Source organism: Diaporthe amygdali (assembly GCF_026229845.1).
Source record: "Diaporthe amygdali strain CAA958 chromosome Unknown NODE_6_length_1560011_cov_65_102424, whole genome shotgun sequence".
In the NCBI taxonomy this organism is placed as follows: Eukaryota; Fungi; Ascomycota; class Sordariomycetes; order Diaporthales; family Diaporthaceae; genus Diaporthe; species Diaporthe amygdali.
In genome coordinates, this window is record NW_026517026.1 from 1,023,647 (window position 1) to 1,045,435 (window position 21,789).

At 52.6% G+C, this 21,789-nt stretch overlaps 5 protein-coding genes across 5 annotated transcripts; 3 read left to right on the forward strand and 2 right to left on the reverse strand.

Moving 5' to 3' along the window:
* Positions 1–9,322: 9,322 nt before the first annotated feature.
* On the forward strand, positions 9,323–11,692 carry J7T55_001067 (uncharacterized protein; the record flags this gene model as incomplete). Its single annotated transcript, XM_053140346.1, has 2 exons — positions 9,323–11,014; positions 11,579–11,692. 2 exons carry the CDS (start codon positions 9,323–9,325, stop codon positions 11,690–11,692), a joined length of 1,806 nt encoding a protein of 601 aa, XP_052996714.1.
* Positions 11,693–11,899: 207 nt separating this feature from the next.
* Positions 11,900–13,816, reverse strand: J7T55_001068 (swr1-complex protein 4; the record flags this gene model as incomplete). The annotated part of the gene is made up of 1 exon (XM_053140347.1): positions 11,900–13,816. The coding sequence occupies one exon, from the start codon at positions 13,814–13,816 to the stop codon at positions 11,900–11,902; it is 1,917 nt and encodes a 638-aa protein (XP_052996715.1).
* A 619-nt stretch (positions 13,817–14,435) lies between these two features.
* J7T55_001069 (transmembrane emp24 domain-containing protein 9) lies at positions 14,436–15,226 on the forward strand (the record flags this gene model as incomplete). The annotated part of the gene is made up of 3 exons (XM_053140349.1): positions 14,436–14,648; positions 14,707–15,012; positions 15,077–15,226. 3 exons carry the CDS (start codon positions 14,436–14,438, stop codon positions 15,224–15,226), a joined length of 669 nt encoding a protein of 222 aa, XP_052996716.1.
* A 670-nt stretch (positions 15,227–15,896) lies between these two features.
* On the forward strand, positions 15,897–18,684 carry J7T55_001070 (uncharacterized protein; the record flags this gene model as incomplete). Its single annotated transcript, XM_053140350.1, has 5 exons — positions 15,897–15,997; positions 16,070–16,637; positions 16,727–17,762; positions 18,037–18,356; positions 18,433–18,684. 5 exons carry the CDS (start codon positions 15,897–15,899, stop codon positions 18,682–18,684), a joined length of 2,277 nt encoding a protein of 758 aa, XP_052996717.1.
* Positions 18,685–18,922: 238 nt separating this feature from the next.
* J7T55_001071 (beta-glucosidase) lies at positions 18,923–20,910 on the reverse strand (the record flags this gene model as incomplete). The annotated part of the gene is made up of 2 exons (XM_053140351.1): positions 18,923–20,403; positions 20,607–20,910. The coding sequence occupies 2 exons, from the start codon at positions 20,908–20,910 to the stop codon at positions 18,923–18,925; spliced, it is 1,785 nt and encodes a 594-aa protein (XP_052996718.1).
* Between the last annotated feature and the right edge of the window lie 879 nt (positions 20,911–21,789).

Here is a 21,789-nt window from a genome sequence, read left to right on the forward strand (position 1 = left end):
TGCGCGCAACAGTGATCGACAGGAGCCGACGTCCTGGTGGTAAACTCAAAAGGTGGAATGAGGAATAAGAGGCTTTGCGATCGTCTCGTGTGAGATGAGAATCTCGGATGAATCAGCGCGACTAATGTGTGATCAGCATGAAGGATTGGCCGTCTCGGAGGTTCAAGAGAAAGGCGCGGGGGTTGTTCTGTAGTGTGGAGAAGAAGAGAATGGACAGGGGGGGAGGCGTCAAGGGCGCGGTAGTACTGTACTGTGATGTACCGAACTGTACTATGTACCGCGCGCCGAATTGAGAATGTGCAGAAGATGCTCGAGCGTGGACGGTCGGCGGCACGGCGAAGAACAGCTATGCCGGAGAAAGAATAGACGCTGAACGTACCTCCTAGGGTCGTCACCTAAGGTTACTTCGACTTCCGTGTCGATCGGCACCTGCGGCCGCTCAAGCTACGTATGTAGTATTGGTCTCGGTGAGACCTGTACGCGAGTAAAGCCGACGGTGATTCGATGTAATTTGCTCTGTTCTGTTCTGCTTTGCTTTGCTTCCTAAGTGGTGATCAAATCGCAGAGTTCGGAGTCCTGTGGATCGTTAGAATACCGTGGACAGTATCGCATGGTGTGATTGCGAGCGGAGAACGGCAAGCTCTACAGCACAACAGGAACGGCTTCAGCACTTGGACTGAGGCTGATGTGATTCCTGATCTCAAGGTCTCATCCGACGTTGGTTGAGCCGTGCTGTAGACGCAGGGCTAGACGGGGGATTGCGCGGGTGTGAGGCACGGAGTCATCTCCGTATCTGCATCAAAAACTTGCACAGCCGCGAGCCTGACTCTTGACACGCCGCTTGGAAGATTGGGCTAGGCGCAACGGAATGGGGCCTGGGGGCCACATGGGAAGGAAAACTCGGGAGAGGAAAAGTGATAAGAATCCGGATGACACGTCAGAGGCACAGACACAATGCACTGCACCACAATGGGGAAGACGGTTTCGTCAACTCCGCTTGCTACCACCATCCGAGCATGCCATGCACGGATATAATAGTGAGGAATGAGGAGGGTGAGTGGTCGGTACGAGTATGCATACAGGGGATGGCTGCAGAGTGTGATCGGGTTTGCGTACTTGACTGTGGGTGCAACACCCAGACAAATACTAAGAGCCGGTGCAAGGCTCGCTGATACAAGCGGGCATGCTGCAGAGGCCAAAAAGGGAGTGCTTGGATGGTGGCACTTGAGGAAACAGCTGTGAACCTACCGGAAAGAAGTGAGGAGAGCTCTGGAGCTCTCGGCTTGGGCGTTTGGTGCCCCTAACAGTCCTCGGTCTGTCTGGACTTGACCAGGCGACTGGCGCTGGTGAGCAGGCAGAGGCCAGTCTGCAGATGGAAGGGTAGAAGTGCCGGGCGATGTCCGATAGGACGTGGACTGAGAACCTTGTCGTCGACACAGTCCCTCTTTACCGCGGTACTGTGTTTCGATGTTTCGACTTGGTTTGGTATGCGTCTCTCTTTGCTTTGGGCCGAAGTTTCTTGCCGAGCGTCTGTTGCGCTTGATCTCCGCAGCTCTAAAAAGATAAAAAAAGGGCTGGCTTGAAGTGGTGATTTGGAGATGCCCCGCGTAGAGAAGCGCCGCGAACGGTCTAAAGCTCAGATGATTTTTGGAGTGGGATGCGGGCGCGCTTGGGGAGCTTCGGCCTTTTGACGCTGACGCGCGTTACGCTGCTTGCGGCCTGAAGAGGCCCTCTTCCTTCACAGAATTAATCGCGGTACAGTACGAGTCGTCAACGATTGCGAACTGGAGCTGCACTACAGCAGATCTTTCCTTCCTGGTTCATCAAATAGTCTTCAGCGGTGTCGTGTTTGCTCTGCAGGTCTTTGGCCACTCGCCCTGCAGCAGCCCCGAGATTGTTTGATAGGTCGATGCAAGGGGGCCAGGGCACAGCTTGCAAGTTTCCTGCCCGCTCAAACGGGTGCGCCGGCACGGAGGCTGAGTATAAGTTCGGAGATAATTGAGCAATCAATGGCTGGGTTGAAGATATCCTCTCTCGCCTTTCCAAAGTGACAAGAACTGTGATACAAGAGAAGGTCGGCTTGCTACCTTTGCCTACGCGAGTTGACCCCTCGAGGGCCTTGTCGCGATGCAGGGAATCAGTCGTGGCGGAGTCGCGAGATGAAGTCAGATCAGACGGGAAAATGCAGGTCCGTGGACAAGCAATGAAGGGGTCGAAAAGTGGGAAGTTGGAGGGACCATGGACCTTGACAGGAGGAGAGTAGCGGACCCAGTGGTTGTTAAGGCTGTGTGGTACGGGGTTAGACACCACTCAGGCAATACCAAACTTTGGGTTTGATGAAGGGCCCAAAATCCGCCAGGACAACAGGACTAGGAAGACAGGTGCGGATATGAATCGAAGAATTGTTCTGTAGCATGGGCTAGTCGATCAGTTCAACAAGCTAAGTGAGTCCTCGGCAGTAATCTCCTCTCGTCGCAACGAGGCCCTGAAGACAGTAAGGGCACATGCCATGCAAGGTGTCATCGTGGCCCATGGCGAGTAGGTGAGGAGCTGGGTTTAGCGAGCGGGTACATGGCAGCGCTGGTACCGGTACATGTCGCCAGTTTCGATACCCGCAGGGCATCGCTAAGCCCGGACTGGCTCCAATATTGGGCGGCATGGCGCTTGTCGCCAGGGCGGTCTGTCTGATGTACCTGCCGCTGCCGTACTTGGGTACCTGAGTCCTGCATGTTGACTGTTGGCTGCACTACCCAGGCATTCCCATTGACGGAGAGAACTCCCGGGCCTCCACAGAAGTCACCTAGCATCTCATCACGAACAAACTCCAATGCTTCTGAAGTCGTTCGTGCTAAAACAGAGACACGGGCTGATACTCGGTAGCGGCGTAGTCTCCCGCCCATCCCTGGACCCAATGCTACGGCGGCCAGGAGCAGGCAGGCCAGGGACGAAAGGATGCTAGGGTGCTCGACAGGGCATATCCCTTGTCGCTAATCGCAGCCGCGGGCGGATGATAATCCTTCCTCATTGTTGCTGACATATACGCCCATGTCTCGAAACCAAGCTTCATGGGTGGTAAGCGACATCTCGGGCGCTGACTGGTGCATCTGGCCGCTGTCGCTGTCATGGGCCTTCGCGAAGCCTTTGACAGGCTGCCTGTCCTGTTAGTAGCACAAAACAACACCGGCCACATCGTCATCCCAGTTGTGTGGTGCTTCCTCTTGGCCTCGGCCGGAACCTAAAAAGTGCCTGGGCACCCTAGAAGAGGCGCCTTCTAGGCACCACTGCGGCACAGCACGTCTACCAACCGACCTGTTGGTTCAGCAAGCGATGTCATGGTGCCGAAAGTGTTTGCCCCGCTATACTTTCACAGGTCAAGGGCAAGCAAGGCCTGCAGTTGGTTGTAGTATGTACGCAATGTCGACCTGCATGCATCGGGAGCCGGTACGGCTTGCGCTGATGATATGGGCCGTGGATATTCGTGTGGTCGGCAGTAAAATTACTGACATCTGCCTTTCGCAGCCCACAGACTCGTGGTGCCCGCGCTATACATTACAGTGTCGCATGGAGGGGATTTTCAGAGATCGCTCATAACTTCGTTCTATATGACCTTCCTGATACGGTAACCCTTTAAGGCGGGAGCTGCACATTAGAAACGAGGCAGTAACAATCATTACCTGAATGGCGGATCATGGTGAGCACACAGAAGCCTGTGCTGTACCCAGGCTACCCGCGCGTGCCTCATCTTGATGGAGTGGCCGGAGACAGGGAATGCTTGTGGATAGCACAAGGTTCAGCTTCGCTCGATTCAGTGATGCTGCCGTCATGTTGTTGGCCATATTGGATTTGAGAAGGTTTGCGGTACCAAACGGGCTGCCTCACTCTTTTCATGCCCCACAGCGGCGGGGGTCGTGGTAGATGAAACTTCAGAGGCAGGGCGTCATTTCGCGAGGACGCAAGGCCATAGCTGGTTGGGCCACCAAAGGTCCATTACGTTGTTTGGGCCCCCCAACCATGGCAACAGGCGTGTTCAAGGCTGCTTAATCAGGACGAGACCACGAGCCTGTGATGCCGTTTGATCTGTAGAGTGATGAAGACGTGAGCCGCGTCCGAGTGGAGCCTAGACCAGCAAATCGTAAATGGTAACAGATATTGATTCTCCTGTAATGGTGGCAGACAGCGGCTTTAGACCTGTAATAGGAAGGGATAGTCCACTGCATGGCGGGTGAATTTGACCTCGAGCCTCGTTCTGTCGCAGAAAGTTACTTTGGATGTCATCAATCATGTGTGTACCCTCGTGGCAGATGCGTCGCAGACGCCGAGGCCTAGTGCCAGCGGAAGCAATGAGACGGCCTGGATGTGCGAAAGAGAATGCATAAGCGGCAGCCAATAGCACGCCCAAGACAGGGTCTGCCAAAGTTCTTGTACTTTAGCGCGGGCAGCACAAGTCTCAGGGCCCGCTGCCCGCGATGAATGCGTGGGTGGCAGAGAGTTTCTGCTGTGAGTAGGACTGTACAATCTGTGCGGCAACACAGAGAGCTCGTATTGTTGGGCTGGACAGCCGCTCGAACGCGGCTGTGCAGCGATTTGTATCAGTCGAACATCCGCAACTAGAAGCGAGCTGCGGGCATCGGCAGACCGAGCCAAGACGCGCCTAAGTTAGCTTCCAAAAGTTGATTAGCGGACGGGGACGCAGCCCCCTCACTACTTCCTGGTCTGGTGGTGGTTTACTGTTCATTACGTGTAGAGATATCGTGCCTCGTCGCCTTGGTAAGTTCACTAACCTTGATCTCTTCTTGCTGAGGGTAACATCGCGGTATGTGGCGAAAGGCGAATGGACAGCATAGGGCGCCAAGAAACCAGTTCCAGACTTGCCAGAGCCTATTGTGCGCGTACCGGAATCTGTATCTGGCGTACCCTCCCCCCGGCTTGGGTGAAACAGCCGAAGGGTGATATTTTTAGCAGCTAATCCTCGTTTCCATACCCCAGGGATTAGCAAGCAAGCCCTTTGCCGCCTTGCCTGCTTGCCTGGCCTTGCCTTGCCTTTGCCCAAGATCCAACATGAGCTGGGCATCTTGTGCAAACGTCGTGCTGATTTCCTCTGTGCTAAACATATTTCAGCCAAGTGCATACCAAATTCGCAGGAGAGGCTGCAAAATAGGCCCGCCTGGGAGCTGCTGGCCCCGATGTGATGAAATTGAAGCGACACTGCTGCTGTGATTGGCTGGGTCAATACACCATCCCGGCCTATGAAAGTGCTGGAAAGTGGGAAAATAGCTGAATGAGACTTGTGCGCCAAGCTGTATCGAGATAGAATTGGAAGTTGGAGGGCCTCGAGGGTGTGATACCAATCTTAGAACTGCAACATTCTACAACCGGGGGCATGTCCCGACAAAGAACGGCGGAAACTGTTGCTCTCACGGTCGATGTGATGACATCTGGCTGCATTGCAGACGCACCCGCGTTAGTGCAAAGCTGACGAGTCGCTTATCGCGATCCGCGAAGGTCCTGTTGGCGGTCCCGCAGGCGAGCGACCTTCATCGTCAACCTTGCTTGAATGCTGCAGTCCCGCTCAGGTAAGACACAGACCGTGCGTGACTAAGGGTGCAATCTGCTTATTCAAGCCAACTGTGTGATAGCGCCGGGTGGGGAATGGCTGGCCACCATCGTCGTCTTCATGTCACATCGCAGTCGTCTGCGCCTCGCAGTTTGGCGAGGAGTAAAGCTACAGGCCAAAGTGCACCTCGATTACGACCTGGTTGCATAAGGGCCTTGACCCATCCAGACCCGGACAGCGCAGCCAGGTCGCCAACACACGTCGCAGTGCTCGCCTGCAGCCTCGAGCTGCTGACCTTTGGCCGTACCGCGCTGTCCCCGCAAGGATGCGACCCTAGAAGCTGGTTCGCGGCGCAGCTTTTCTCTGCAAGAGGATTTGAGAGCCGTGGCGAGGGGCATACAGCATGCCACTGTCACATTAATCCTCTGTGAACTCTGGAGATTGTTGGCCATCAAGGACGGCCGCTGGTCCAACGCGGTCACTGCGTATGGCGCTTGCTGGCCGAGCTGCTTTGCCCATGTGGACATGCCTGCTATCCGTCAGCGCACGCTGCAAGCGACCGATGTGCTGCCTCATACTACCAAGCGGGCCGGGTGAAGGGTGTTGCTTTCCGCTCGTGAAGGTGTAGTGGCCGCGGCAGAGGTCGGGAAATTGACTTCCCTCTCAGGCGCCAGTGGACCTGGCATGCAATGGCACGGCGCAGGAGCGGAAATGTGATCAGCGCAGAAACAGATACCTCGGCTGGGTACTTTTAAGAAGCAGGCCACAGATGACGAGGACATCCCGGCAGCTTCTTAGGCAATGAGAAAATAGAGGCCTCTGTGTGCAAAGTGATACCGACTTTAGCACAGAACGCACGTAGCCTCCCTGTCTCCGTCGGGTCCGCTGGTACCAAAGTTTGACCAGGAACAGCGGCCCCATGCGCCTTAGAGGCATTGCAACGTGACCACAAGTGTCGCTGTCGACCATTGAATGTGGAGCCAACCAGTAAGAATGGTAGACCATTACCACCCAATGATTGTTCGGAGTTGAGTGAGATGGCCAGGGGCCCAGGAGCCCCAAGCTGTTGATTGAGGTTAAATGATATCCGCCAGTTGTCAAAGCATTGGGCGAAAATGGTGCGTATTCGAGGGTCGTCACCTCCTCACAGCCGTCTGGAGGCGAAGGGATCATCTTGAACAAGCTTTTTACGGTCTGTCTAGACGTACAGTACCAAGGGTTAGTCCTTTTTTTTTTGTGGCAGAGCTACCATGCATGTTGGATAGAGAGCCCAAGGAAACGGTAGGTCTTATTTGATTGGGCACTGAGTCGGAAGGAAGCCAACAGCAGCAAAAAGCCCAGGTTATTGGGGATCTGGGAATCTGGAAACCTTGGCAAACTCCAAGATGGAAGATGGCGGTGGAGTGGATGTTGGTCACGTCGAGCTCAGAACATGCGGTGATTACGGTGCTTTTCCTTGACTTGAGATCCTCACTTCCTTCCTGGCTGGGTTGTTGTGTAATCCAACCCTAACATGTCAACCGATGGGGAGGTGTCGGGGAAAGGGGGGGGGGGGGTTGTTTCCCACGTTTTCAACGACAACTCGACGACTTGTACGTTGAAACTCGATCTCTTCGCGAATCTCCACTACCACACCGCCAGCAATGTACCAAATGGCAATCAGTTATGTCAAAATGTTTCGTCCACATTGTCAAATCCAACCTTTTACTGACCCACGTCCAGAATCTACCACGCGCTCGACGCGCTGCCACCAACGAGGGCACTGAGCAATCAGCGGCCAGCAAATAGCCGCCCGCCAGTCAGTCTGCGACGTATAAGCGCCGCCCGACCTCCTCACAACCTCACGATTTCCAGAAGGCCTCTGGAAGGCCCCAGCATCACCAAAAATAGTCTCACCGACGTTTGCTCAAACCTCTTGACTGGCCATGGTTCATCTATGGTCGAGATCTCCTAGGGCAGGCGCTTGCGATCCCATATTTTGTTTCCTTGGCCCTCCTCTGCCTGCCTATTGCCCGGCTTCGAAGCCAGATCTCGATATGCAGGAGCAAATGCAGGAACAAATGCAGGGTACCCGAGCACATACCGGATCGATGGGGCGCTGTTGTAAGGCAGGACGAGGCGCCGGTGATGTCAGTCGCCGGCGCGTTGGGTCCTCCTGGCGCAGGGCTTTGCAGGTGGATGCGAAGGCATCACGGCATGGGCGGAACGGGCGTCACGCTGATTTCCCCGTGGCTCACTCATGATGTTCTTGTGCTCTCGAGCTGAAGGATCAAGTCTTGTAGGGTCTATGAGTCTGTCGTCGTCGGGACCGGGTCGGCGACGGTGGCCGTGCAACACATCCGCACACACCCCACGGGCGGTTAATGTCTGCTTCAAATCTACCATCCCGCCAGCTCGCTGCAATGCAGGGCCATCTGGTGTCTGTCACATCTGCCTCATTGGTGTACCTGACAGATCACCGACCAGGATGTGGTCTTAACATCGCAAAGGGTCCTTCGCTTCAAGAACCAACGTCACCGGCGACTATGACTACCGGCATGGAAACGACACAGGACGTTGGAAGGAAACAGATCTATTTTAGGAGGCGGGTAACCTGCATCTCGTACGCGCTGTCTGGGCCCCTAGGTGCAGGCGCGTTGCTAAAATAAAGCGATGCGGCTGCACGAGGTAACTTGTCTATCACGACAACAACCTATCAAGCTTATCAAGCCTATCAAGCCCTCGTCGACAACGGCGGTCTACATCTCAGAGCCCGTCGCATCCTAGGAATATACCTACCTGTAGACATGGGTTGATCCCAGACCCTTGAAAGCTGCAGAAACATTCGCAGACAAGATGTCCAGTGATCACTCTCCCTATCTTGATCGCTGTCCAACCAACTCGGATTCAGATGGGTCATCTCCGATCGCACAGCGCTTAGAACTCCCATAGCTGCCATGTCACCCCTGTGAATGTCCTTGAGAGCCGCACATGGTACACTGAAGTCGACATTTGTACCGATACAGGACGACTCAGGTCAAACCCCTTCTAGGTACGTCACGATCCAAAAGATGTCTTCTACCAACAGCCTTGCCCATGATTCCAGACCACTCGGCAACAAATGAGGATAGATACAGCTCGTGATGGTCATTGGAGACACATTACGCCCCTCGTGTTGGCTTGAGAATAGATCTGCTCATTTTCTTTGACGTGAGTGGGTCTCCCAGTCGCCTGTCAGAATTCAAAAGCAACCGACCGTACCCCAAATCCCCTCCTAAACTACCAAAACCCTTCACATTAAAATCTAAATTCTTCATCAAATACACCGTATGTGCTTGATTTTGATTATATCGGTATATTCACAAGAAGCTTCTGATTTCAGCTGTGTCAAAAGATTATGAGATTTCTAGCGTTTTGGTGGATGAATAATTGCGAGAACTGCGATGTACTGATTTGGGTGCTGAGCTATGGTCAGTGGGTTTTTTTTTACATTCTGACAGGTCGCTAATGCCCCAACTGCACCTCAACTGGCCCCCAGAACTGTCCCCATAAGGGTGGGTAATGTCTCATGCAACACCCACCCAATTAGGTATAATTAGTCTCCCGAGGCTCTCCGAGAAGGGGGTTCACGGAGAGAACATTTCGCACAATACCAGACCTTAGATCAGATACCAAGAATCATTACATATCACTACATCTCTACACCACACGCTTCAAGCGGCTCGTTCTCGCCACAGTTCAACGCATTCCACCGCCCAAATAGCCAAGTAACCTTCAGCGTTCGACATCATGCAAGAAGAAGAGGATTGTTGTCCGGTTTGCCAGGGCATTGTCAGAAGGTTTTGGATCAAGGATGCCGTCCAGGGTTGCACCAGCTGCCAGATCTTCGCTGGAACCCTTCGTCATTTTTATCCACCGGACGGTCCCCCGGGGAAGGTGGTTCTCTTGCCAAACTACTCTGGAGATCAACTACCCTGCGTTCAGATCAATGACGCTGACGAGGACTGTACTCCTCCGACTCGTATTGTATTCTATGTCACACGTGAAGAGGATGTCCAGTCCGTCGCATCGAACGTAGGAGATTTCTTCGGCAGCTTGGCTGTGCGCCGGGATATCGAGGAGTTGCCCTCCGGTCAGCCCAGTGTTGACCAGATAATCACCTGGAACCACCGCTGCCGCGAGTCTCATCCCAAGTGTCAACGAGAGACGCCACTCTTACCGACCCGGGTGATTGAAGTTAGCACGAAAGACGGGCATTGTCGTCTGTATGAATCACATGGCGAGCACGCAGACTACACTGCGCTTTCTCATTGTTGGGGTAAAATCACCATCCTGAGGACCCTCAAGAGCAATATCGAGGCTCATACCAACTGCATTAAGCTTGAAACATTGCCCAAGACATTCCAAGATGCCATCAAAATCACTCGCATTATAGGTGTTCGGTACTTATGGATTGACTCCTTATGCATCGTCCAAGACAGCGCGGATGACTGGGCGAGGGAGTCGGCCACGATGGCCTCAATCTACCGAAACGCGTATCTGACGCTGGCGGCAACGGCTGCTAATGACGGTTCGGAAGGCTTGTTCAAGCCCCGCCAAGTTGACACGTACTTGCACGCGCTGAGCAGCACCCAAAATGCATTGGATGGCGTGTATATTCGGGCCAGAAGGCAGCGGAGACATGACTGTCTCCGCCAGCTGGACGATCCATCGTATCACTTGGGGTCTAACCCATTGATGACACGTGCTTGGTGTTTCCAGGAGCGTATGTTGTCGTCAAGAATCCTCCACTTCGCAGACGACGAAATGGTCTGGCAATGTCAGGAGGGTAGGAGCTGCGAGTGTGGCGTATGCAAGGACTACCCACTCGATGAGCCGAGCAAAGTGACTGGCAGCGATACCACCGCTCAGGAAAGAAAGTCCCAGGCCCTCGAGATGGAGCATTCTTGGCATAAGAAGATTCGCGACTACACATCTTTGGATATCACAATGGACACTGACCGCCTGCCGGCGTTCTCCGGAATAGCGAGCACTCTGGTAGCTGCTAATGAGTATATGGCAGGCATTCGGCAAAGCCGCGCGCTCGACGATTTGCTGTGGTCTTCATCCGCTGAACCACCGCCACGCAGGCCCGACACCTATCTTGCTCCTTCATGGTCCTGGGCCTCGGTCATGGGCCAGATTAAGAACGGTCCACCGAGTGATGATAAGACTAATTTGGCGCAAATCGAGAGTATATCAACAATCAAATCAACCGTGGATGAATTCGGGCGCGTCAAGGCGGGCGAGTTGAAGATTTCAGGAATATATCTCAAAGCACTGGTGAAGCAGAGAGATGAGAATGACATCATGAATCCATCGACGTTTTCGCGGTCCTGGTTGAGAGTAGAGATACCAGATCTGCAACTACTCATCAAAGTATGGAACACGGTACCGTCCCTCGATACCATCGAGGATGCTCGTGAAATGATCGGCCAGTCTGTACGGCTTCTAGCGATGCGAACTCAAGGATCAGGAGCAGGAGCAGAAATGCATTTTCTCATGCTGGCTCGCCAATCATATATTCCATCAAGGTTTCGAAGAGTTGGGACCTTCGATCTCAACCAATTTAGAATAGTTGATGGGAAGCCTCTGAGTTATACAGCTGATGAGATTTTGAAAAACGGAATAAAAAAACAGCTTGTTATTGTATGAAATATTTCTTAATAATAGAATAGTCATTTAGCATTTAGTATTTATGAAATTAACCTCGAAACTTTTATTTAAATATAATTTGGTGTATATTTGGAGTCTTAATGCTTGATGTCAATCGGAGGCAACTCCCCCTCCCCCCTTCCCATATTCTTTTTCTTAGCAAGACAAGGTCTGATTCAGAATCCTACAATAATGAGCAAGACTTGAGAGCATCGCCTCTTCTATGTCATTCTTATGACGGTCAGTCCGGACAACCTTGCAATAGCAACTCGGTGTCAGTCACATGTGGATGTCAGACGGCGGTATCGTTTGATTTAACATAACGATGATATTTCAAGAACCAACATACAGCACAGCAAAGCATCTGAGCCATCGCCCATCAAACCTGCCAATACCATTTACATTGGCGTTCAGCCGAGTAGCTTTGACACTCCTCTTCTTTATCAAAGGGCAGGCAACGTCTAACAATAGCACCTCTACATGGTCTCATCTCCTACTTTGTGTAGCACTACGAGAACACATTCACGTCGTCAACAAGCCTGTATGGACCCTTGCTACCTGCAAAATGGTACAATTATTCCATTATCCATGACATTTCGTGCAACCGACAATGGATGAAAGCAACGACTAGTGGTCGCGTCACTATCAATCGTGAGTGACCATAGTTTCCCATCACTTTCTCTGCCTCTTAGCGCTCTTGTCGGACGTCGTGCTGAGAACACTCGCGCTGCGCTTGTTGCCAGCAGCACCGCCGCTGCTGCCTGGTCTGCCACCATCCTCTTCCTTGACGACAGGAGTATTAGCTTCAGCGCCATCCGCCGCGGCGCCGTCGTCATTTGTCACGGGCACATCACCCGCCTGTTGTGGGTCAGCACTGACGTCAGCAGCGGCTTCAGCATCGGCATGAGCCGCTGTACTGGCTGACTCTCCGTTGGTCTTCGGGGGCTTATCCTCGGATGCGTCCTCCGCCTTCGTCTCAGCGGGACCTGCGTCAGCCTTCTTGTCTTGACTAGCATTATCGTTGGCACCATCCAGGCCAAGGACAGCCCGGGCCTTGGCCCGTTCGGCCTTTTTGGCTTCTTCGATCTTGATTTCGCCGTCCAGCTTGTCCCTCATCTTCCTCAGGTCTACAAGTCCTGTCACTGCAAGGACCAATTTCTCATACTCTGCCACGACAGGTGCTGTCGGCATGTTGAGACGGACAGGTATGTCGAGCTCGGTGAGAACATTTTGTATCCGCTGCTGCTGTTGGCCGCTCTTGTGGGAGAATATCTTGTTGACCCGCTCATACCTAAAGGTCGGGCCTGATCCTAGACGTTCATGCGTTGAGACACCATAGATCTGCTCTTCCTGCTCATTGAGCTTGCGCCGCTCTGGTGGTGGTTGACCCTTCTTGTTACCCACTGGTGCTGGCTTCTCGGCGCCGATAGACTCGCGAATGCCAGCTGAGGGTGCCGCGGTGCTTTCGCGTCGGCTCGGAGGTGCTTCGGATGTTGCGCTTGCAGGCTGACCATTGGGGCCTGGCGTAGGGACAGCGGGACTGGTGCCCTCGGGCCCGGTCAGAGGCTTGCGCTTCTTGGCCTGGCTCATATTCTGTAATGTGCTCAAGAGTGTCGTGAGACCTGCGCTTCCCTTGAAAGCATTGATGTCTTGGTCGGAATGTGGGTATTCAAGCCTCTGGTAGAGTTCCCTGCGCTCCTCGTTGAACCTTTCCTGGCGGGCCATTATACGTTTGACCTCAATAAGCAGCGATTCTTCCTCCTTGGCCTCTTCCTTGGAACGAGACATTGAGTTCAGCGCAAACTTCTTTCGATCTCTTTCCTGATCCGGCTTGAAATTGACCATAGTTTGATGTAGATCCCATTCGGGTTGGGTCATATACTGAATGGCCTTCTGCAACTCCATCATCTTGGCTGCAACCTCGTAGTACCGGGTTTTGAGATCCTCCATGTCCCTGGACTTGGCAGTAGGCACCACGGCAGAATTGGACCCATCCATATCCACGTCCCCGGGTTTCGTGGGAGAGTACTCATATCGGTCCCATATAACCGGCCAGCGCAAGTCGTAGTCTCTGACTAGATCCATCAAGTAGTCGGTCTCGTGCTTTGTCCAGTCGTCGCTTTGCAGCTTCGCGCTGTATTGCTCATCGTTGTATTCAGGTATCTGCACCTTGACGTTGAATTTCGCAAACGCCGAGTCCTCGATCGCTTCTTCCTTTCTGTCACCCTCCTGTCCATTTCCGTTGTTCTCTCCCTCCGGAGGCTCGCCGTCGGTCGAGTCGTTAGGCTGGCCAGGTTCTGTCTTTCGTTTCCAATGTCGTAGAACCAGTGTTTGGTCAGCGCGCGCAGAGTTTCTAAACTGTTTGAGCTCCCATTTCGCAGCCGGTTTGCGATTAGCGAATCGACGTTTCTTGTAGAGAGAAACTTCTGGGACGATCGCAATGGGGTTGTCGCCACCCAAATTCTGGACCTCTCTTGCCAGTCCCTTGAGATTGTGCCGCGGGCCTGCGATCTTTTGTTTCTTGGATGGTCGCGGGGTGAGGTCGTCGGAAGGAAGATTAAGCACGTCGCGAACGTCGTTGGATGCCATAACGATGGAAATATTAGAGTATCAGGCCTTGGAGAAGGGGTGGAGTCATTTAGTGAGGCATGGAGGATGCGGAACGCTAAAGGTGACAGTGGAGCGAACCGATTTGACGGGGAGTTGATGGAATTTGATGTCTGTTCTGATGACGAATGCAGAACAGTGTTAATCGCGGGATCGAGACGCGCCCCTCCAGCTCAAAAGATCTCGACTGAACTTCCAACGTTAGGGGAACGGAGCACGGATCAGCTAGCGCACGTGACGGTACTGGTGCGTGTGTCTTTCGCCGTTTTGGACCAGTAACGGGGAGGAACGGTGCAGCTGCCGGCCGAGAGGGAGCTTGTGAATCCTGGGCGGCGCGCCAATGACCCCTAGCCTAGGATTTGCAGGAACGTGGCTCTTTTGGCTTTTAGCTGTCAAGCAGCTTACAGCTTGCCTTGCGCGCGTGTCAAGCTCGACAGCATCTTACAACCCACCACGACGACCGCGATCCAAATCATTCCCACGATCCCGACTTGAATCTCGCAGTCATCGAAAGACGAGATATCCACTGTCGCGCACGAATTTGCGCTTGCCGACCGGCCTGCGAAGATATTAGACCCTATCGACCGGGGCAGCTAATACCATGAGGGCCTTCCTCCCTCTCCTGGGCTTGAGCTCCCTGGCTCAAGTGACCCAGGCGCTCTACTTCTATCTCGACGGCACGACCCAGAAGTGCTTCTACGAGGAACTCCCCAAGGATACTTTAGTGGTGGGGCACTACACAGCCGAGGAGTACGATGATCAGAGGAATGCGTGGTGGAAGCATGATGGCATCAGTATCTTCATCACTGTCGATGTGGGTCATCCAGCCTCCGAAGCATGCGATGCGCTGTGCTGACAAACCTTTTGAAAAGGAGCTATTTGACAACAACCACCGTATAGTTTCGCAAAAGGGTGGTGCCGGCGGCCGCTACACGTTCACCGCGCACGAGGCCGGCGACCACAAGATTTGCTTCACTCCGTCCTCCGACAGCGGCAAGACTGGCTGGCTCAGCACCTCTAATCCCAATGGCGGCATTAAATTGACCCTCGACATGACTATCGGAGAGTCTAGCGCGATCGAGAGCTCGGACAAGGACAAGCTGCAGGACATCCAGTCAAGAGTCAAGGACCTTAACTCGCGACTTCAGGACATTCGAAGGGAACAGGTTTTCCAAAGGGTATGCCACACCGTTCCATGGCTTATTGGACCTAGCCCAGATGACTGACCATGACCATGACCAGGAACGAGAAGCTGAATTTCGAGACCAATCCGAAGCTACAAACTCTCGCGTTGTCCGATGGATGATGATCCAGCTGGTGATTCTGGGTGGAACGTGCGCATGGCAGCTGTCCCATCTGCGGTCGTTTTTCATCAAGCAGAAGCTCACCTGAGCTCGCTTTCAACTCGATTCCTGATGAAGCGGGACCCACGATGTGGACTCGAACGTGAAATGCGACTAGGAAAAGCATGTCTCATGGGAGGGCGTTCAGCAATCGGCTATTAATGCAAATGACATACCCTGAGATGGGTCCACGAGCGTATATCTCTCCTTGAGGGCTCCAGTGCCTAATTTGCGATCGGTCACGATGAAACTGTGGCATAATGTCTTGCGCCGATCTGACTGCAAACGTGAGCCAAATAGATAGATGTTTATTGATTCCAAACGCTCGGTTACTCGTGGGGAAGCATCATCTACCGGTCCATATTTTACAACCTCGGGGCAACGAACCACATCAATTATCATGCCGCAAACAACGGCTGGTAGGACAAGACGGCAGAAGCCGAAATATCCTAAGATCTGCCGATTTTTGTTTGGGTCCAGCTGTGAGAGCGGCCGGGCCGTCCGTAAAATCCGAAGCCAAGTGTGAATTCCCCGAACGCCGATTTGTAACCCTCCCGATTTTCTCCTGCTTGATTCCATCTCATCTCCACCACCTCCGGCACGGACATTTGAGCGGCTACTACTCTTCTGGGCAAGTACATAATAAGATCCATGCCCTGTCCTGCCCTGATTTGTGCTGGCAGATGTCGTCGATATATATTGTTGATATACGTTAAGCCATGCCTAACAATGGGGACACATCTAATTACACTTCTGTGTTTCGCTTGACGCCACCAGATCCGCACCGCAAGGTGATCAAGCGCAACAGACAGGTCGTTTCGTGCGTACCATGTCGCACCCGGAAACTGAAATGCGACCGCCAGCAACCATGCACTTCTTGCGTGAAACGAAGCGACGCCATCTCGTGCAAGTTCTTTGGAGCCCATAGCGCCGCTAACGTGGGAACCCATGCCCCGTCTGTCCCTCGGAAGCAAATGCAGATCAGGTTGCAGCAATTAGAGGATCTCGTCAACGTGATGATCACGCAGACTGAGTCCAATTGTCTGGCAAGGAAGGACCCGAGTGCCGCAGTAGCCTCGCGAGAGGAACAGCAGCTGGCTGATACGACCACAATCAGCGATGAAGCTGAGTCACAGGAGCAGAACTCGTCCCAAGGACAGCTGAGCAGGGAGGACAAGAACAGGCGATATGCTGGGGCCACCAACTATGCCGCTGTTCTGGAGTGTATCCATAATCTCCAAGAAATTGTCGACGAAGAGCCCCCTGACTACTTGTCGGCGAGTTCTCAGCATCTGCCACAACCCGGTACGCATCGTGATGCCCAAGAAGGGCAACAGCAGCAACCTGATACTTCTGTTGATCTCCACGGACCTACAATACCACTCACGACACAGGAAGTCATGGATCGCTTGCCATCAAGGGTTGAGTGCGACAAGATCCTCACATTTTACTTCCAACAGGTCTGTATGTATAAACTATCTTCCATGTGATTCACACAGGATTTCCATCCGGATAGCCATGCAGGTCGTGGCTCTGAGTTATGTTGCAGCTTGTTGACATTGAGGTAGACACAATTCCTATGGCGATACACTCTGGACAATTTCAGCGAGCATATGAAGCCTTCTGGAGAGAACCGAACAGTACAAGTCCGCTGTGGATAAGTACGCTCTTCGCTGTTCTTTCTACTGCGGTCTTCCAACAAGCCTCGAAAGCTGCCGGCTGTGAAGGCCTAGGTGCGACAGAGATTCAAGACGCGGAAGCTAGAAAGAGGATCGAATCATACAGCAGCATGTCATATCGTTGCCTTGTCGCTGGTGACCATCTTCTGGGCAAGCCGTATTCTGTCGAGGGTGCCCTATTGTTTGTCATGCACCTCGTCCTGCAGAAACGCGACACCGATCCAATCTGTTGGCTCACTTTCGGCACTGCTATCCGGCTGGCTCAAAGAATGGGATATCACCGAGATCCATCCTATCTGAACCGAAGCAGCAAGATGAAAATCTCACCATTTGATGCTGAAATGCGACGAAGGACGTGGTATACGCTCGAACACCTGGATGTTTCCTTCAGCTTCCTGCTCGGCGTTCCACCTATCGTTCACGGAGACGATGTTGATACACAATTGCCTTCTAACCTGCGCGACGAGGAATTCAGCGAGTACAGCAAATCACTACCACCGTCAAGGCCGGCCACAGACTTCACTCCAATCCTGCCGTACATCTTCTACGGCAGACAGATACATATACTCCGCCGAATTGTTAAGCAGGCCACAGCTGTTGCTCAGCCCTCATATGGCGACGTCATTTGCCTTGATACCGATCTACGTAGCTTGCACGACGATATACCACCAAATCTGCGGTACAGGCCAATACGAGAGAGTAGTTTCGCGGACGTGCCAGACATAATAGTTCGACGCATAATTTTGGAGATCATACACCTCAAAGGAATCTGTGTACTGCACAGACGATACTTGACCCTTCAGAGGGAAAACGCCGTCTTCGACCGGTCCAGAGAGGCATGCGCTGATGCATCGCTACGGCTACTGGATTTGCATGCCGAGTTTGATGAGCAGAGTCGCGAGGGAGGTAGGCTGTATGAGAAAAGATACATGGTAACAAATGCTGGTTTCCATGTCTTTCTGTTGGCGGCTATGTGCCTTTGCCTTGACCTGGTAGCTGGCTCTGGGAACAAGTAAGTCAAATGATCCGAGTTCGGAAAATAGGCCATTAACCATTTTCACCACCAGTAGTAAACAACATCACCATGATCGTGGGGTCTCCGCCCTCAAGCGGGCACGCACTATATGGAGCCAAACAGCCAGTTCTTCCAAGGAGTCGGCTCACGCTACTAAATTTCTAGATTCTATTCTCTCCAAAGTCCTGTCATCGGATAAGGCTACAACTTCACACAACAACAACAGCTACAGCTACGCTGCGGCTGCAGCCTCTTCAACATCCTCTTCGAACCCCCCAAATGCAGATCCACCTGCCGAGCAATCTGAAGCACCAACGTCTTGTTGGTCGGCCGTAAATAACAAAGCCACTTCGACCACCACATCAGCTAGAAAAGGTTTCTCTATGACATGGGATTTTGGACTTGACACTTTCTCGTCTGGCCGCGCCAAGAAGCGAGACTCGGATGATCCGCTAGATATGGCCCTACACGGTGACGTTGACTGGGTAAGCCTTCGCCTGCATCACTAGCCCATTTCCCGTGCATTCTTGGAATTCATATAGCTGACCTACCTGTCACCAGAACGAACTCGATTCGTTTCTCCTCGACCGGGAGCATATCGGAAGCACCACTGTTGCCTCTTCTTCGCCTCCTCCCTCGGATGAGAACTCCAGGCAAGGATGGCCTTACATTGAGCGTAGTGGCAGGAGTTCCAGAGAGAACTGGCCGTATCCACAGTATGACCACACCGGCGAATCTGCTGGATCCAACACGACGAGTTTTCGCACCTGGGCAAGGGCGGGCGCGACATTAGGCGATTTTGGTCCTTCTTGAATGGCCTCTTGCATATGCGGGCGACAATTGCTGAATGCCTCAGAAAATGAGTGCAGAAGCGCCTCCACTTGACTCAAGGAAGGGTTAGCATCAGGGAAACAAGCAAGGCCTCTACAAGGAGAAGACGAGGGCGCCCGAAAAACTAATATATTTACGCCTATGTGCATATCCAAAATTTTAGCCATGCCACGCAATGCGTGAAGTATGTACATCACTTGAATGAAACTTTCGCAAGTGCTCAAGGAGCAGAGATATGTGCACTGAAGAAGTCCACCAAGTCAAAAATGCTCCTTTTGTAATGCCTCGTCAACAGCCCATCCGTCCGGTTCACAGTCTGCAGCCCGTACTGGTTCTCATAGCTCCCGAATTCGTTGTTATCCGCGAAGCTCCACGCAAGTGAGCCTATGACATTAACTCCATCCTCGTAGATGCTCTTAAGCACCTCGGCCAGGAAGTCCTGATAGTACAGAGAGCGCTCCAGGTCATGGCGCTGGTCCTCGAGCGCGCGCGCGTACTCGCCGTAGACGGGGAAGCCAAACTCGGTGATCATGAGCCCCGAAGGTCGGAAGGTGTTCCACACGTAGCCCAGTTGTTGCCGGACGTACTGCGGCGCGATATATGAATACGCGTTAGACCTTGCGCCCATCGTCCAGCCGTTGAGCTGCGTGTTGGAGAGCGTGGCGCAGGTCGGGAAGAGAGGGTCCGACGTGTTGGAGGCGCAGGCTGAGATACCCTCCGGAGCAGGAGAGGCAAATTGGGAGATGTAGGCGTCGAGTGCGTAGAAGTCACACGTACCGTTGACATAGGCGATCTCGTCGTCTGTTAGAGCTGGGAGGTCGACACCAGAGGTGTTGCGGACGATTTCTGGGTACTGTTGGCCCAGATATAGTGGGTTTGACATGATACCGAGCTGGAAGTCTTGATAGCGATTGGCCGCCTCTACATCATCAGGGTTTGAAGGGTCCAACGGAAGGGCCAAAGTGCTGGATATCTTGGTGGAAATTCGGCCCGTACCCTTTAGTGTTTCCTTGTACCAATGATAGACATCGGCGTGAGCCAGCAGAATCTTGGGTAGAGCAGTATAGCCGTAGAAGTAGCCCACCAGGTTGGGTTCATTGAACGTGATCCAGACCGGAACGCGGTCGGCAAAGCGTGTCATTACTAGTTTCGCGTAGTACAGGAAATGCTCTCGAAGCGTTTCATCTTCTAAAGACACAAGGACGGGGTTATCGACATGCATGAGCGTGACTATAGGCGTCACACCGTATTCAAGACAGGTGCTGATGACGTCCTCATAGTGTTCAAGAGCCTGAGTGTTGACAGGAGAATTCGCGAGGCCAAAAGGGACGACACGGCTCCAAGAAATCGAGAAAGAATAATACGGGACCCCGAGGGCTGCCAGCCTGGCAATATCCTGTTTGTAAAGGAAGTAGTTCATATCTGCAGTATTGGAGTCGTTCCCGCTGGTAGGGTTATCGATTGCTCCAATAGTGTCCAGCTGACCTGGCCCACGGCCCTCCAGTTGGAGACCGCCTTCAATCTGCCAGGCACTGCCTGCCACTCCCCATACGAAATCAGGGGGCAGTTGAGATGCGTTCTGGTCAATTTGCGGTGCATTGTGTAGAACTGGCGGGAAGACGAGCTCGCTGCTCGGAATCGGAGTTGGAGAGACTGTTGTTGTGAAAGGCGCCTCGGTGGAATATGTATAATTGTCCCACACTGCATCATTTAGAGTTAGCCATCAAAGCACAGAGCAATGAGTTTAATTCAAATTTAGGTCGAAGTAAGGCCACTATATGCCCGGTGCTTGTCTCGAGAACTGCAGCTCAACAAAGAGCTTTGGTTCAAGCAGTGAAAAAGGACACGCTTATGGCACTTCCTTCTCCCTAAAGGAATTAAAATTGTATCCGAAAGCTGCTTACGGGCCACATAAGCGCTCTGGCCGTAGACTCCATCATTGTTATAAGTGATGTTGCGATCGAAAGTGTAGATCGTGTACGTTATGTTGGCCTGCAATAGCGTGGAAACATTGCTGAATGGAGGAGCATAAGAGCTTTGGAAAGTAACGGGTGATGGTAGAGGTGTGGCGTATCGATCCGAGGTCATCTGGGTGTATGCAAAGGAACTATAGACTATGGTCGCTGCGGTGGGGGCTGGCGACAACTGAACAGCATACGATCTTGTAAAGAGCCCAAACAGGGCTAGCCCCAAGATGCAGGCACACATAGTGTTTATGGTACGTTCTGCTGTAACAGCAGGGTGGCCAAAGAGGAGAGGTTAATAATTAATGGAGCGTGGGTGACAAATTGTAGCAAGCGGAGGAAGGAGAGTAGAAGACAAGACATAGAACGACGACAGTTTCCTAGTTGATAACCATCATCACGGGCTGCGTAAAAACCCATCCCTGCTCCAAGGGACACGCGTTGACCGTGATTTCGCTGCGGAGTATGCTGGTCTATAATCATTAAGCAGTAGTATTGAGTCGGGTTTTCCGCGCGCGGGTGCGGGAAATGAGCCCGGCAATTCCCATCTGGAGTCTTTTTCAAGTTCGGGCCAGGACTGGCCGAATCGTGCCGAAGGGAGGCGAGAATAGATTATGGGTGACTTAAGGAGATCCTATTTCTCCTTGGTCAAAGGCCCGCACCTTTCTCAAGGACTTGCTGCCGAATAGTCCTGGCGTTATCAGCTGACCATACAAAGTGTGCTGCTAGCCTTTTCATGTAGTCTAATACCAGCCGATGGCGAAGGCCGGCATACCTTGAAATACAACAAGCATAATTACATGCCTCGTTTTGTCTCTAGCACTTGATATCATTCAGAGAATATTATTGCCCCGACGAAGTTAAATCAAGTAATAGGCTTCCAATGTTACGAAGAATGTGCGATGGCTATACTACGCGGAACTGTGTTAGTTAAATGTGTGCACTGGAGTTATTACTGGCGTCTCACCAATTGAGAACAGATTGATTGTCCTTTCAGGACAGCAAAATTTTGATCGCAATTTTCTACAACAATACCTCTCTAGTTAGCTCTGTTATGAAGACATTGTGTGGAGTTTTCGGCCCTAGGTGACTTATTCATAAATTCTAGATTGCCGCTCGAGGG